The 12,750-nt window shown below is 41.5% G+C and overlaps 1 protein-coding gene across 6 annotated transcripts in view; it reads left to right on the top strand.

Moving 5' to 3' along the window:
• The window catches only part of cnot10 (CCR4-NOT transcription complex, subunit 10), a 69,455-nt gene that overhangs the window by 27,778 nt on the left and 28,927 nt on the right, over window positions 1-12,750 (top strand). For 5 of the 6 annotated variants that reach the window (XM_020622331.1, XM_020622337.1, XM_020622334.1 and 2 more), the window contains 7 exons: window positions 175-325; window positions 2,248-2,387; window positions 2,980-3,063; window positions 3,154-3,237; window positions 3,457-3,574; window positions 7,209-7,358; window positions 10,005-10,207. In XM_020622331.1, coding sequence (XP_020477987.1) covers window positions 175-325; window positions 2,248-2,387; window positions 2,980-3,063; window positions 3,154-3,237; window positions 3,457-3,574; window positions 7,209-7,358; window positions 10,005-10,207 — 930 coding nt within the window. The remainder of the gene's footprint in view (window positions 1-174; window positions 326-2,247; window positions 2,388-2,979; window positions 3,064-3,153; window positions 3,238-3,456; window positions 3,575-7,208; window positions 7,359-10,004; window positions 10,208-12,750) is intronic. The other variant, XM_020622335.1, reaches the window with a different exon arrangement.

Below are 12,750 nucleotides of genomic sequence, written 5' to 3'. Positions count from 1 at the left end.
TAGTTTTATATATATATATATTGTTTATGAAAAAAGAAATAGCTGCATTGAAGAGCCGAATGACAGTCAACTGACAAAATCCGTAGTTGAGTATAGCCCTAAAATTTTCTACAAATCACACCGCTTTTTCACAATGTCTTGGATTTCATGAAACATCCTGTCTTTATCTTTCAGGTTCACACATCAGCAGAAGATGTTGATGGGTTGGATGATGTTGAAAACAGCTTGTTGTACTATAATCAAGCCATCATCCACTATCATATGCGACAGTACTCTGAAGCCATTTCCATAGGAGAGAAGCTTTACCAGTTTCTAGAACCATTTGGTATGTTGTGGTGCTTTATATAGGGGTTTAGGAAGGTCTACTCAACAGATTGTCTAATTAATTGGCTGGTGGTTGATTCATGGAATTTTTGATTAGCATTTAAAATCATTTATCAAGGACAAAAATATCAAATATTTAGTTTTCAACTTAATTATAATTTGTTGCTTATAAAAAAAATAAATAAATCTTGACCACAGTCCTGTTTTATAGGCCTCAGTATTTCACTTACAGTCTTATGCAAAAGTTTAGGCACCCCTTGATAAATAACAGATTTTGGTGATTTTTTTATTTGAACAGATGTTAACACAGTTTCTCTTGGAAATGGAAAAAATGCACAATATTTTCTGCAAACAGTGATGCATAGTTACTTCTTATGCCATAAATTGAACAAAAATAAAAAATAAAAACATTATTATGGCATGGTGCAAAAGTTTGGGCACCCTACACAATCAGTACTTAGTAACACCTCCTCTGGCAGATATCACAGCTTGCAAACGCTTTTCATAGCCAGCTAAAAGTCTTTCAATTCTTGTACTTGGGATCTTCTCCCATTCTTCCTTGCAAAAGGCTTCTAGTTCTGTAATATTCTTTGGTCGTCTTGCATGCACAGCTCTTTTAAGATCTACCCACAAATTTTCAATGATGTTTAAATCAGGGGACTGTGATGGCCATTCCAAAACCTTCAGCCTGCGTCTCTTGAGGTATTCCATAGTGGATTTCGAGGTATGTTTAGGATCATTGTCCTGTTGTAGAAGCCATCCTCTTTTCAGCTTCAGCTTTTTTACAGATGGTGTGATGTTTGCTTCCAGAATTTGCTGGTATTTAGTGGAATCCATTCTTCCCTCCACCCGTGCAATGTTTCCTGTGCCACTGGCTGCAACACAACCCCAGAGCATGATAGATCCACCCCCATGCTTAATAGTTGGCAAGGTGTTCTTTTCATGAAATGCTGCTCCTTTTTTTCTCCAAACATGCCTTTGCTGATTGTGTCCAAAGAGTTCTATTTTAACTTCATCAGTCCACAGCACTTGTTTCCAAAACGCATCGGGCTTCTGTAGATGTCCTGTTGCATACTTCAGACGTTGGATTTTATGATGGGGACGCAGATAAGGTTTTCTTCTGCTGACTCTTCCATGAAGGCCTTGTCTGTGCAAGCATCGCTGCACAGTGGAACGGTGCACCACCACTCCTGAGTCTGCTAAATCTTCCTGCAGGTTTTTTGCAGTCAAATGGGGGTTTTGATTTGTCTTTCTGACCAGCATACGAGCAGTTCTGTCCGAGAGTTTTCTTGGTCTTCCAGATCTCATCTTGACCTCCACAGTTCCCCTGATCTGCCATCTCTTAATTACATTTCTTACTGTGGAAACTGCAAGCTGACAACGCTTTGCTATCTTCTTGTAGCCTTCTCCTGCATTGTGGGCATCAATAACTTTCATTTTCAGGGTCTTACACAGCTGCTTAGAGGAACCCATGGTTGCTGGGTGTCCACAAGTGTGTGCACAAGGTTTGAAGAGTCAAAGTATTTGTACAGCTTTGAAATTGGCATTTACCAATGACAGCTGTTGCTGTGCATCAGATCTAACGAGCTGATTAAGGTCTGATACCTTGTGAGAGACTTTGAGACTCTGGAACTCTTAGGGTGCCCAAACTTTTGCACCATGCCATAATCATGTTTTTATTTTTTATTTTTGTTCAATTTATGGCATAAGAAGTAACTATGCATCACTGTTTGCAGAAAATATTGTGCATTTTTTCCATTTCCAAGAGAAACTGTGTTAACATCTGTTCAAATAAAAAATCACCAAAATCTGTTATTTATCAAGGGGTGCCTAAACTTTTGCATAAGACTGTAATCTTGATACTTGATAAGGGTCTATGCTTTAGTCTCGAGTTTGGCATGCAGATTGTGTTATTTGTCCTAGAAGAGAAGTTTGCTCAGGCTGTGTGCTTCCTGCTGGTGGATCTGTACCTGCTCACCTTCCAGCCAGAGAAGGCCCTTCATCTGTTGGCTGTGCTGGATAAGCTCTTTGTACAAGGAAACAACAAGAACAGCAAAGGAGAGGTACCCCACCACACTACATTGTCATGGAAATAAAATTACAGTTTTACACAACCTGCTTTTATTTCGAGATGGGTTATGGTACATTTTACTTCAGCCTTATTGCTCAAATCTCGCTGCAGTAAATCACTAATAAAGTCGATAGAGAAACATTGATTTGGATCACAGAAGATGTGGACATAGATCATCAGTTTTATCTAAGCTAGTTGTTTACGTCATTTGCCTCCTAAGATTTCCACCTTTGCTCATATATAATACAGGTAAGTAGTGATAATCACAGCAATGGAAAATTGTATTTAAGGAATATAGTGTATTTTGAGAAGCCTTGGTAGACTGGGATAATCTGTAGACATTCTGACCACACAGAATTCTCAGAATTGTCTTTAGATAATATTTTCTTACATTATGTAACTAACAATTATCAAGCTAAAATACGCAACTTGTCCTGCTTTAATGACTACAACTGGGAAGAATTTTAATTAGTTTTGTAGTTTGTCTGAGGCCACTAACTGATTGTTCTCAATCAAAAGAAAGTTAAATCAAGCAGATTTAAAAGCATGCTATTTTACTGTTTGAGTGCTGTGCTTGATTCCAGAACAGTAGTTCAAATAAGGATGGAGCAAACCAGAAGGCGGAGTTCACAGCCATGATTGAGGCAGCCAAATCAAAGATGCACCAGGCAAGAGCTAGTTTAATAGATTTTTAACATCCAGTGTTTTTCTGTTTTAGTCTACACCTTGCTGACTGAGACTGACTGTTTCCTTTATAGTACAAAGTGAGAGCTTACATTGAGATGAAATCCTCCAAAGCATGTAAAAGGGAAATCAAATCAGTGATGAACACAGCGGGAAATGTGAGTCTCAGTTTTGATTTCACATCATCACATTGTTCAAACAGTGAAGGGAAGGGGATAAATTTTATCCAACAATACAGTATATGTGATGTCATTGTGTTTGGAAATCATCATGGTCCTTTCCCCCTGACTGACAAACTGGGGGCTGGAAGTGAAGACAACTGTGCATACACTGTTCTGTTTCTCTCTCTGACTTGTGGTTTCTCTCCTCTCCATCAGTCTGCACCCTCACTCTTCCTCAAGAGTAATTTTGAGTACCTGAGAGGAAACTACCGGAAAGCAGTGAAGCTTTTGAACAGCTCCAACATTGCGGAGCACCCTGGACCCATAAAGACAGGTGGCAACTATTGTAACTCTCAGGATTGACTTCTTTTGATGAACCTGGTGTCATAAAGCCTTAAAACTAGTTTTGGTTTGACTTACCATGCAGTGTTTCCCACAAAACTTGATTCTACTTGGGGCAGTACATGCTTTTATAAATTATGTATTAAATATAGTAATACTTTAATCACTCTGCATGGACAAATAAAAACGAGGCCACTTTGCTTCTATCTCTTATGTTCCATCTGGCCTAGTGCTTCTGCACTGCACTTAGCTGCTGTCTTCTTCATCCTCTCCCACATCTCTCTTTTCCCTCACTTGGTGTTTCAGCAGCACTGGTTGAAGTCTGGCCATAAATTGAATGGATCGCTAAGCACTTTAGTCAAGCAGTTCACCTTTGCCATGTATGCTTTCTTAAGTTTCTAATGTTAACTCAATTTTGCTAATACCTCTGGTTCATACTGCCTGCTTCACCAGAGGATTTGTCCTTTGAGTCTTGGAAATTATTTTTCAGTATTCCTCCAAACTGAGGGAACAAACATTAAGCATCAGAGTTTAAGAATCAACATTAACTTTATCCACTTGCAGAGCAGTTGATGTTGTCTAGCAGCTATATACAATGTGCTAACCTCGCCAACCAGCTGTCTTCTAACATTAGCTTAGCTATCTTGACTAGTTTGCTAATAGCATATTAGAAGAGTTGTCTCTGCGATTGACAGTGTTAAAACCAGAAACAAAGAGAAAGAGCTGTTCGCAGATGGTCCGTAGTCAGTATGTGAGAAAGCATGGCAAGAAGAAGCTGAGCCAAGCAATGCATGCAGCAGAGTAAACCTCTAATTTTGTGAAATAATAAACCATACATTATTTGCTAATCAAAGTATTTGTGTATAAATAAGACACGTAGTGCTTTCTTCAGCTAACTTTAGTTGTGCTCCTTTTTTGCTCCTGACCAGGGACATTGTTGCTGCACATTGTTCTCCCCTCAACAACCCAGTTGGAGAAATTAATGTGAATATCATGCTGTATTCATGATAGAAAATAAAGCTAATTTGACCAATATCAATTATAAAGCACCAGAAAAATGTTAGCAGACCTGCCAAGCTATATGCATTTTGTGTAGCAGGTATTGTTTTTTTATATCAAAGTACACTGGTATTTGTCACTCTGAAGTACACAAAAAGATGGTGACACCTTGCGAGTTTGACCTGTACCGTTAAAGTCTACCCCACTGAGAATCTAACCCATAGACAGAGGTCTTCCTGCCAAAAAACAAAAGAAGAAAAAGAGTTTAACCAATCATAGCGCGGGATTAAGGGGTTGATTGACAAATGTTTCGTTTTAAAGTCATTTCAATATACAGTAGCTAGAATCCATAAATTGAAAGAAACACTATTGACCTTGATTTTATCACTCTCAAGCCCCCTCCTACATCCTCTGTGTGGCTGGTTCTTTGAACTTCTTTAAAAAGGTGAATGTACCTGGAGATGTGGACTCTGATTTCAGTTAATGTTAGCCCAACATTACGTATACGGTATATACCTATATACAAGCTAGCTTGCTTGTTCATCAGGCATTTAAATTGGCAAAGTAAGCTATATCATTTGTCTGTCACAGATGATATAGCTGATGAATCCTATAAAAATGGAACAGGACATGGTGTTTCTAAACTAGCCCCCTCCACATCACTCTGCTGCCCACACCATGCCTTTTTGTTCCTGCCTCTCAACTCTGTGTTGATGGCCAATCTGGACATTAGCCCTGCCTGCCCACCTAGTGAAGGTTCTAAGAAATGTTTTTTGAATATCAGCATCATTTCCATCAGCCAGCCATGGAGGAGCGCTCATCTGCTAAAAGTTCAAAACAGTGGCTGCCAGATTGAAGAGGTTTTTATTATTATTATCATTATTATTATTATCCCCCCCCCTCCAAAAAATACACAGGGGCACCGTCTCCTCACTGTCACATTGCATCATGCTGCTACATTGCTGCTGTAGAGTCAGGACTTGTTAGACAGTTATACTGCATTTTCACTGTTGGACCTTAACAAGTGGTACAACCTGTGCTTCCCTTAGCATCACTCGGCATAACCTTCCAGATTGATGCGGACCACCCTACTTTGCTTTTCCATTGTACTTTTAGCTATCTGTCTTTGCTTAGAGGACACTAATTGACATAATGCTTTCCCTAGCCCCTTACCCTACCCTTAACCATCAGAACTAAATGCCTAAATGAACTAAATAACGTGAACTCTAAAACCAAGTTTAAACCCTCAAAAGGCTGATTCAGAAAGTGAGGACCAGCCAAAATGTCCTCACCCTATAGCAAAAATATACTTTTTTTGATCCTCACTGTATAGCAAGTACAAGAATGTATACACATACAGTTGAGCAGAGGGAGAGGAGAGGATGTGAAGGATCACTCCATAGTGCAGCAAACACACAGTAAAGGAGACTGGATTGAGCAGTTTATCAAACAGCTGTTTTATAAAAACCGCAGAAAAGTGACATCTGCACCAGTTTTCCCACGGTCCACTTACTGAAGTCCCTGTTTTTTTCCTAAACCAACAAGTGAAGTCATCCTTTAGTCAATATAGTAGCTTTGGGCTGGTGACTGCATTCGTCACTGCTAGGAAACAGGATGTCATTTTGTTTTGAGTCTCACGGCAGCTGAAATAATTAGTTGATGGACTTTTAAGTAGTTAAAAAGAGAATAAATTGAAAAGAAAATAAACACGTGGTGTTCAATATTGATATTGGGTTGAGCCGCCACAAATAAATCAGTGTATGGGAAACACTGCCATGTGTCAGACTGTTACCCCTGATTTCCACCGGCTGTGGTTGCATTGCATTCTGTCTGCAGCGCAGTTTTGATCCTTCCTCTGTGCAGCTTCGTCCCCCACTGGGAATATATGCCAAACAGCTCGTTGTGGTGCTGATTTTTCATGTAGGCTATTTTACTTTATTTTTGATCTTCTACTATGCTTCCTAGTTACTTTTTTTTTTTGGTCTGTTTTAGTTGTAGGGCAGCACAGCGGTGCAGTGGTTAGTGCTGTTGCCCCAGAGCAAGAAGAATCAGGGTTCGAGCTTGGGCCGACCTGGGGCTTTTCTGTGTGTAGTTTGCATGTTCTCCCTGTGCCTGTGTGGGTTTTTTCCAGGTACTCTGGCTTCCTCCCACAGTCCAAAGACATGCAGCCTAGGTTGATTGGCGACTCTAAATTGCCCCTAGGAGTGAGTGTGTGTGGTTGTTTGCCTACATGTCAGCCCTGTGACAGACTGGCAACCTGTCCAGGGTGTGCCCTGTCTCTCACCCAATGTAAGCTGGATTGGCTTCGGCCCCCCATGCTGCAGTAAATCACTAATAAAGTCAATAGATTTGACTTGGGAAAATCTAATGGGAAAATCGTTACCTGATTGGTGGGTCAAACTTCTGTCAGGAGCAGCATCTGTCAAAAACAGACTAGCATATCTTTAGTGGAGTGGAGAGCTGCTTCTGAGACCCAAAGTAGCCACACCCAGTGGAATCACAAGCATTGACAGCTGCCCATTGGCAGTGATCCTCTCCGGTCCTTTAACTAGCTTTAGCAGTGACATTTGATGATTTTTATGTGTCAGTTGATGGATTGTATATCTGTTCTGACTTGTCTCATTCAGGTGAATGTGTCCGATGTATGTTCTGGAACAATCTGGGCTGCATTCACTTTGCAATGGGGAAGCATAACTTAGGCATTTTCTACTTCAAGAAAGCACTGCAAGAGAACGACCATACCTGCGCACAGATGGGAGATGGCAGCAATGGACAATGTGGGTCACAGCAAGCACTGTCTCCTCAATCTGCTTTCAAATGATACTCCATATAATTCATTTTATTAAGCACTCATCTCTTATAGGTTTGAAGGTGGATGTAAACAGTTTGTAGCTTGCTCCTTAACAAAGGACAGCAGTTATTTTCATCTTGTGTTAAAAGTGGCTACAGTGGATGCCATCTTTACCCAGCATTGCATCAAAACACTCATGGAAACCTTTCAAAGAATCACTTCAGCATAACCCTCATAGTTCTCTATCATCTACTAGAATTTTATGAAACATGATCAAAAATGGCATAAAATAATAACATTGTTTACTGTTTTCTCTGATCACCATTGGAATTCACTGAGATCAGTGAATCCAAATGGACTAGAGCCTTTCATCACAAAGAATCTAGCTACTTGTATGGCTGTTTAAAATCCACAAAAACAAAAAACTCATTTTTTACACTTCTTTGTAGTGTAATATCTCTGCCGCTAGTTTTGGCTTTATTTGTACATGTTACTGTTACTCATCAGAATTCTCACAGGAAATCTTTCACAGAAACAAGTTCTGGTGAGAAGAAAATTTATTCTCACAGGAACCAAAGAAATGATCATTATGAAAACTGTAAACAAAGGTTTATGGATTATCCAGAATATCAGAAAACCTGTTGCTGGTGATTTTTTTTTTAATATCATATTGCAATTCTGTGAGCAACACAATATAATATTCCATTCAGCTGAAATGGGCTGGGTGAAGGCTGAAAACACAGACAAAGGGCTCATATACTGGACATACAGTGCCTTGCGAAAGTATTCGGCCCCCTTGAACTTTGCGACCTTTTGCCACATTTCAGGCTTCAAACATAAAGATATAAAACTAATTTTTTGTGAAGAATCAACAACAAGTGGGACACAATCATGAAGTGGAACGAAATTTATTGGATATTTCAAACTTTTTTAACAAATAAAAAACTGAAAAATTGGGCGTGCAAAATTATTCAGCCCCTTTACTTTCAGTGCAGCAAACTCTCTCCAGAAGTTCAGTGAGGATCTCTGAATGATCCAATGTTGACCTAAATGACTAATGATGATAAATAGAATCCACCTGTGTGTAATCAAGTCTCCGTATAAATGCACCTGCACTGTGATAGTCTCAGAGGTCCGTTTAAAGCGCAGAGAGCATCATGAAGAACAAGGAACACACCAGGCAGGTCTGAGATACTGTTGTGGAGAAGTTTAAAGCTGGATTTGGATACAAAAAGATTTTCCAAGCTTTAAACATCCCAAGGAGCACTGTGCAAGTGATAATATTGAAATGGAAGGAGTATCAGACCACTGCAAATCTACCAAGACCTGGCCGTCCCTCTAAACTTTCAGCTCATACAAGGAGAAGACTGATCAGAGATGCAGCCAAGAGGCCCATGATCACTCTGGATGAACTGCAGAGATCTACAGCTGAGGTGGGAGACTCTGTCCATAGGACAACAGTCAGTCGTATACTGCACAAATCTGGCCTTTATGGAAGAGTGGCAAGAAGAAAGCCATTTCTTAAAGATATCCATAAAAAGTGTCGTTTAAAGTTTGCCACAAGCCACCTGGGAGACACACCAAACATGTGGAAGAAGGTGCTCTGGTCAGATGAAACCAAAATCGAACTTTTTGGCAACAATGCAAAACGTTATGTTTGGCGTAAAAGCAACACAGCTCATCACCCTGAACACACCATCCCCACTGTCAAACATGGTGGTGGCAGCATCATGGTTTGGGGCTGCTTTTCTTCAGCAGGGACAGGGAAGATGGTTCAAATTGATGGGAAGATGGATGGAGCCAAATACAGGACCATTCTGGAAGGAAACCTGATGGAGTCTGCAAAAGACCTGAGACTGGGACGGAGATTTGTCTTCCAACAAGACAATGATCCAAAACATAAAGCAAAATCTACAATGGAATGGTTCACAAATAAACATATCCAGGTGTTAGAATGGCCAAGTCAAAGTCCAGACCTGAATCCAATCGAGAATCTGTGGAAAGAACTGAAAACTGCTGTTCACAAATGCTCTCCATCCAACCTCACTGAGCTCGAGCTGTTTTGCAAGGAGGCATGGGCAAAAATTTCAGTCTCTCGATGTGCAAAACTGATAGAGACATACCCCAAGCGATTTACAGCTGTAATCGCAGCAAAAGGTGGCGCTACAACGTATTAACTTAAGGGGGTTGAATAATTTTGCACGCCCAATTTTTCAGTTTTTTATTTGTTAAAAAAGTTTGACATATCCAATAAATTTCGTTCCACTTCATGATTGTGTCCCACTTGTTGTTGATTCTTCGCAAAAAATTACAGTTTTATATCTTTATGTTTGAAGCCTGAAATGTGGCAAAAGGTCGCAAAGTTCAAGGGGGCCGAATACTTTCGCAAGGCACTGTATAAAATCAAAACTATCAGCAATGAGAGGTTCAACTCTAGAGAAGTCAGAAAATATCCTTATTGCATTTGTGTTAAGTGACTTTTAAAGTCTACAGGGTTCATGTTTAAAGTCCATGTTACATTGTAGTGTTAAGTGCACACCTTTAGCTAAGCCATTTATGAAAATGTATTATTAACCTGTAGACACCTAACAGTAACATGCCCCTTTCTTCTGTTGTTATTTTTACTCTCCAGCTAAGAAGTTCACAGGCATCCCCATGTGTGCTCTACTAGCCAACAAGCGCTATGAGCTGCTCTATAACTGTGGTATTCAGCTGCTGCACATCGGTAGGCCTCTGGCAGCATTTGAGTGTCTCGTGGAGGCAGTGCAGGTTTACCACTCTAACCCTCGACTGTGGTTACGGCTCGCAGAGTGCTGCATCTCTGCTAATAAGAGGGTAAGACCAAATTGATTATGATCCTGATTAGGGATGGGCAATGACTTTTTGATTGTGCGAATAGTCATTAAATTTAAAAAAATGTAATATTTCATGCAACTATGGTTTTGTTTTTAAAACAAAGAGCCATTGTTTTTTTCTTGCTTTTACCAGCACCTGAAAATAACACGATAATGAGGCCAGTTAATCTTTTTACTGCAGCACCAAATACAAATAGCAGAAATATGTAGAGACTACAGCCATCAAAAAGTTCTGTGTGTGTAATGGGAAATTTATATCAGTACCCTTTTAGTGTATTGGCTGTTGCTATGTAGTTTTTCTATGCCGTTATTTGTGTGCTTGTGACACTAGACAGTTTACTGTGTCAGCATGTTGTAGAAATAAACATGCCTTTGTGTGAATGCTGAACCAGATAACTTGTATCCTGTTTTGTATCTACTAGAGGATCTGTTTCCTGCATTTGTGTGTGTGTGTGTGTGTATAAGAAGAGATGTAGCCTTCCATTCTAGGAGCCTCTCTCTTCAGACTGTTACTGTTAGCACTCTGTACAGAGACTGCCCCTTCCCTGCAGGGAATAAATGTGCCACAACTTTCAGATTTGGTATCAAGACTTTATTTCATACTCACCGAGTTTTAATAACATCATTTTTGCCACAGCAGTGTGGAATTTATTCGAGTAAATAAATGATAATGGAGTGCAGTGCAATCTCTGCCAGGTTAAGTTAGCATTATCATAAAGCGACAACTACTGTATGCACAGCTATTTGAAGGTGGAAGATCCAGCAGCAAGTGGGGTGCAGTGCCTAGCTTTGTCGCAGGAAAACGTTTGATCAATTTGCAGAGCAAACAATGGCCCTCATCACAAAGATGATGGCAAAAAGACATGGAGTTAAAGCTAAGCTAAAGCTAACACCACATTGGCTCTCTTTACCCAGCATTTTCCTCGTCAATGTGCGATCATTGGCTGATCAAGATAGATGAGATACAACTTTGCATCACCAACAGTAAGAGATTTATGGACTGCAATGTTAGGTTTTCACGGAACCTGACTAAACAGCAGCATACCCGACAGTGCTGTCGAGCTAGCTGGATGCTACACACTCTGGGCAAATGGAACGGCAGATGACTCCGGTAAGACCAGAGGCGGAGGACTGTGCATTTATGTTAACAAAGTTTGGTGTACGAATTCTGTCATCACTGAGAGACACTGCTCAGCTAACCTGGAATTTCTTATGGTTAAGTGAAGGCCTTTTTATCTGCCCAGGGAGTTCACTTCACTTCCACTATAATAATTGCAACTTGTATCGCCCCGGACTCTAATGCCAAGCTTGCTATGAACGAACTTCATGTGGCCATTAGCAAACAACATTTATTGTTGCGGGTTATTTTAATCATCCATTCATCCATCCATCTTCCTCCGCTTATCCGGAACTGGGTCGCGGGAGCAGCAGTCTAAGCAGAGATGCCCAGACTTCCCTCTCCCGAGACACTTCCTCCATCTCCTCCGGGGGCATACCGAGGCGTTCCCAGGCTAGCCGAGAGACATAGGTCCTGTGTCTTCCCCAGGGCTTCCTCCCGGTGGGACATGCCCGGAACACCTCCCTAGGAAGGCACCCCGGAGGCATCCAAAACAGATGCCCGAGCCACCTCAGCTGGCTCCTCTCAATGTGGAGGAGCAGCGGTTCTACTCTGAGCTCCTCCCGGGTGACCGAGCTCCTCACCCTATCTCTAAGGGTGCGCCCGGCCGCCCTGCGGAGCCCAAAGCTCATGACCATAGGTGAGAGTCGGAACGTAGATCGACCAGTAGATCAAGAGCTTCGCCTTGCAGCTCAGCTCCTTCTTCACCATGACAGACCGAAGCATTGATCGCATTACTGCAGAAGCTGCACCGATTCACCTGTCAATCTCCCGTTTCATCCTTCCCTCACTCGTGAGCAAAACCCAAAGATATTTAAACTCCTCCACTTGAGGCAGGACCATGACAGACCAGAGCATTGATTGCATTACTGCAGAAGCTGCACCGATTCACCTGTCAATCTCCCGTTTCATCCTTCCCTCACTCGTGAGCAAAACCCAAAGATACTTAAACTCCTCCACTTGAGGCAGGAAACCCCCACCAACCCGAAGGGAACAAGCCACCCTTTTCCAACTGACTTGGAGGTGCTGGTTCTCATCCAAGCCACTTCACACTCAGCTGCAAACTGTCCCAGTTCACGCTGAAGGTCCTGGCTTGATGGAGCAAACAGGACATCATCCGCAAAAAGCAGAGACGAGATCCTGTGGTCCCCAAAACGGACTCCCTCCGGCCCCTCGCTACGCCTAGAAATTTTGTCCATAAAAATGATGAACAGAACTGATGACAAAGGGAGTCCAACATGCACCGGAAACAAGTCTGACTTACTGCGGGCAATGTGAACCAAGCTCCTGCTCCGGTCATACAGGGACCAGACGGCCCTCAGTAGAGGGCCCCAGACCCCATACTTCTGGAGTGCCCCCCCACAGGGCGCCACGAGGGACATGGATGAATGCCTTCTCCAAATCCA

This window comes from Monopterus albus, unplaced genomic scaffold, assembly GCF_001952655.1.
Source record: "Monopterus albus unplaced genomic scaffold, M_albus_1.0 scaffold278.1, whole genome shotgun sequence".
Taxonomy (NCBI): Eukaryota; Metazoa; Chordata; class Actinopteri; order Synbranchiformes; family Synbranchidae; genus Monopterus; species Monopterus albus.
The sequence above is the reverse complement of the archived record's forward strand: the minus strand, read 5'-3'. Positions and strand labels throughout refer to the sequence as shown.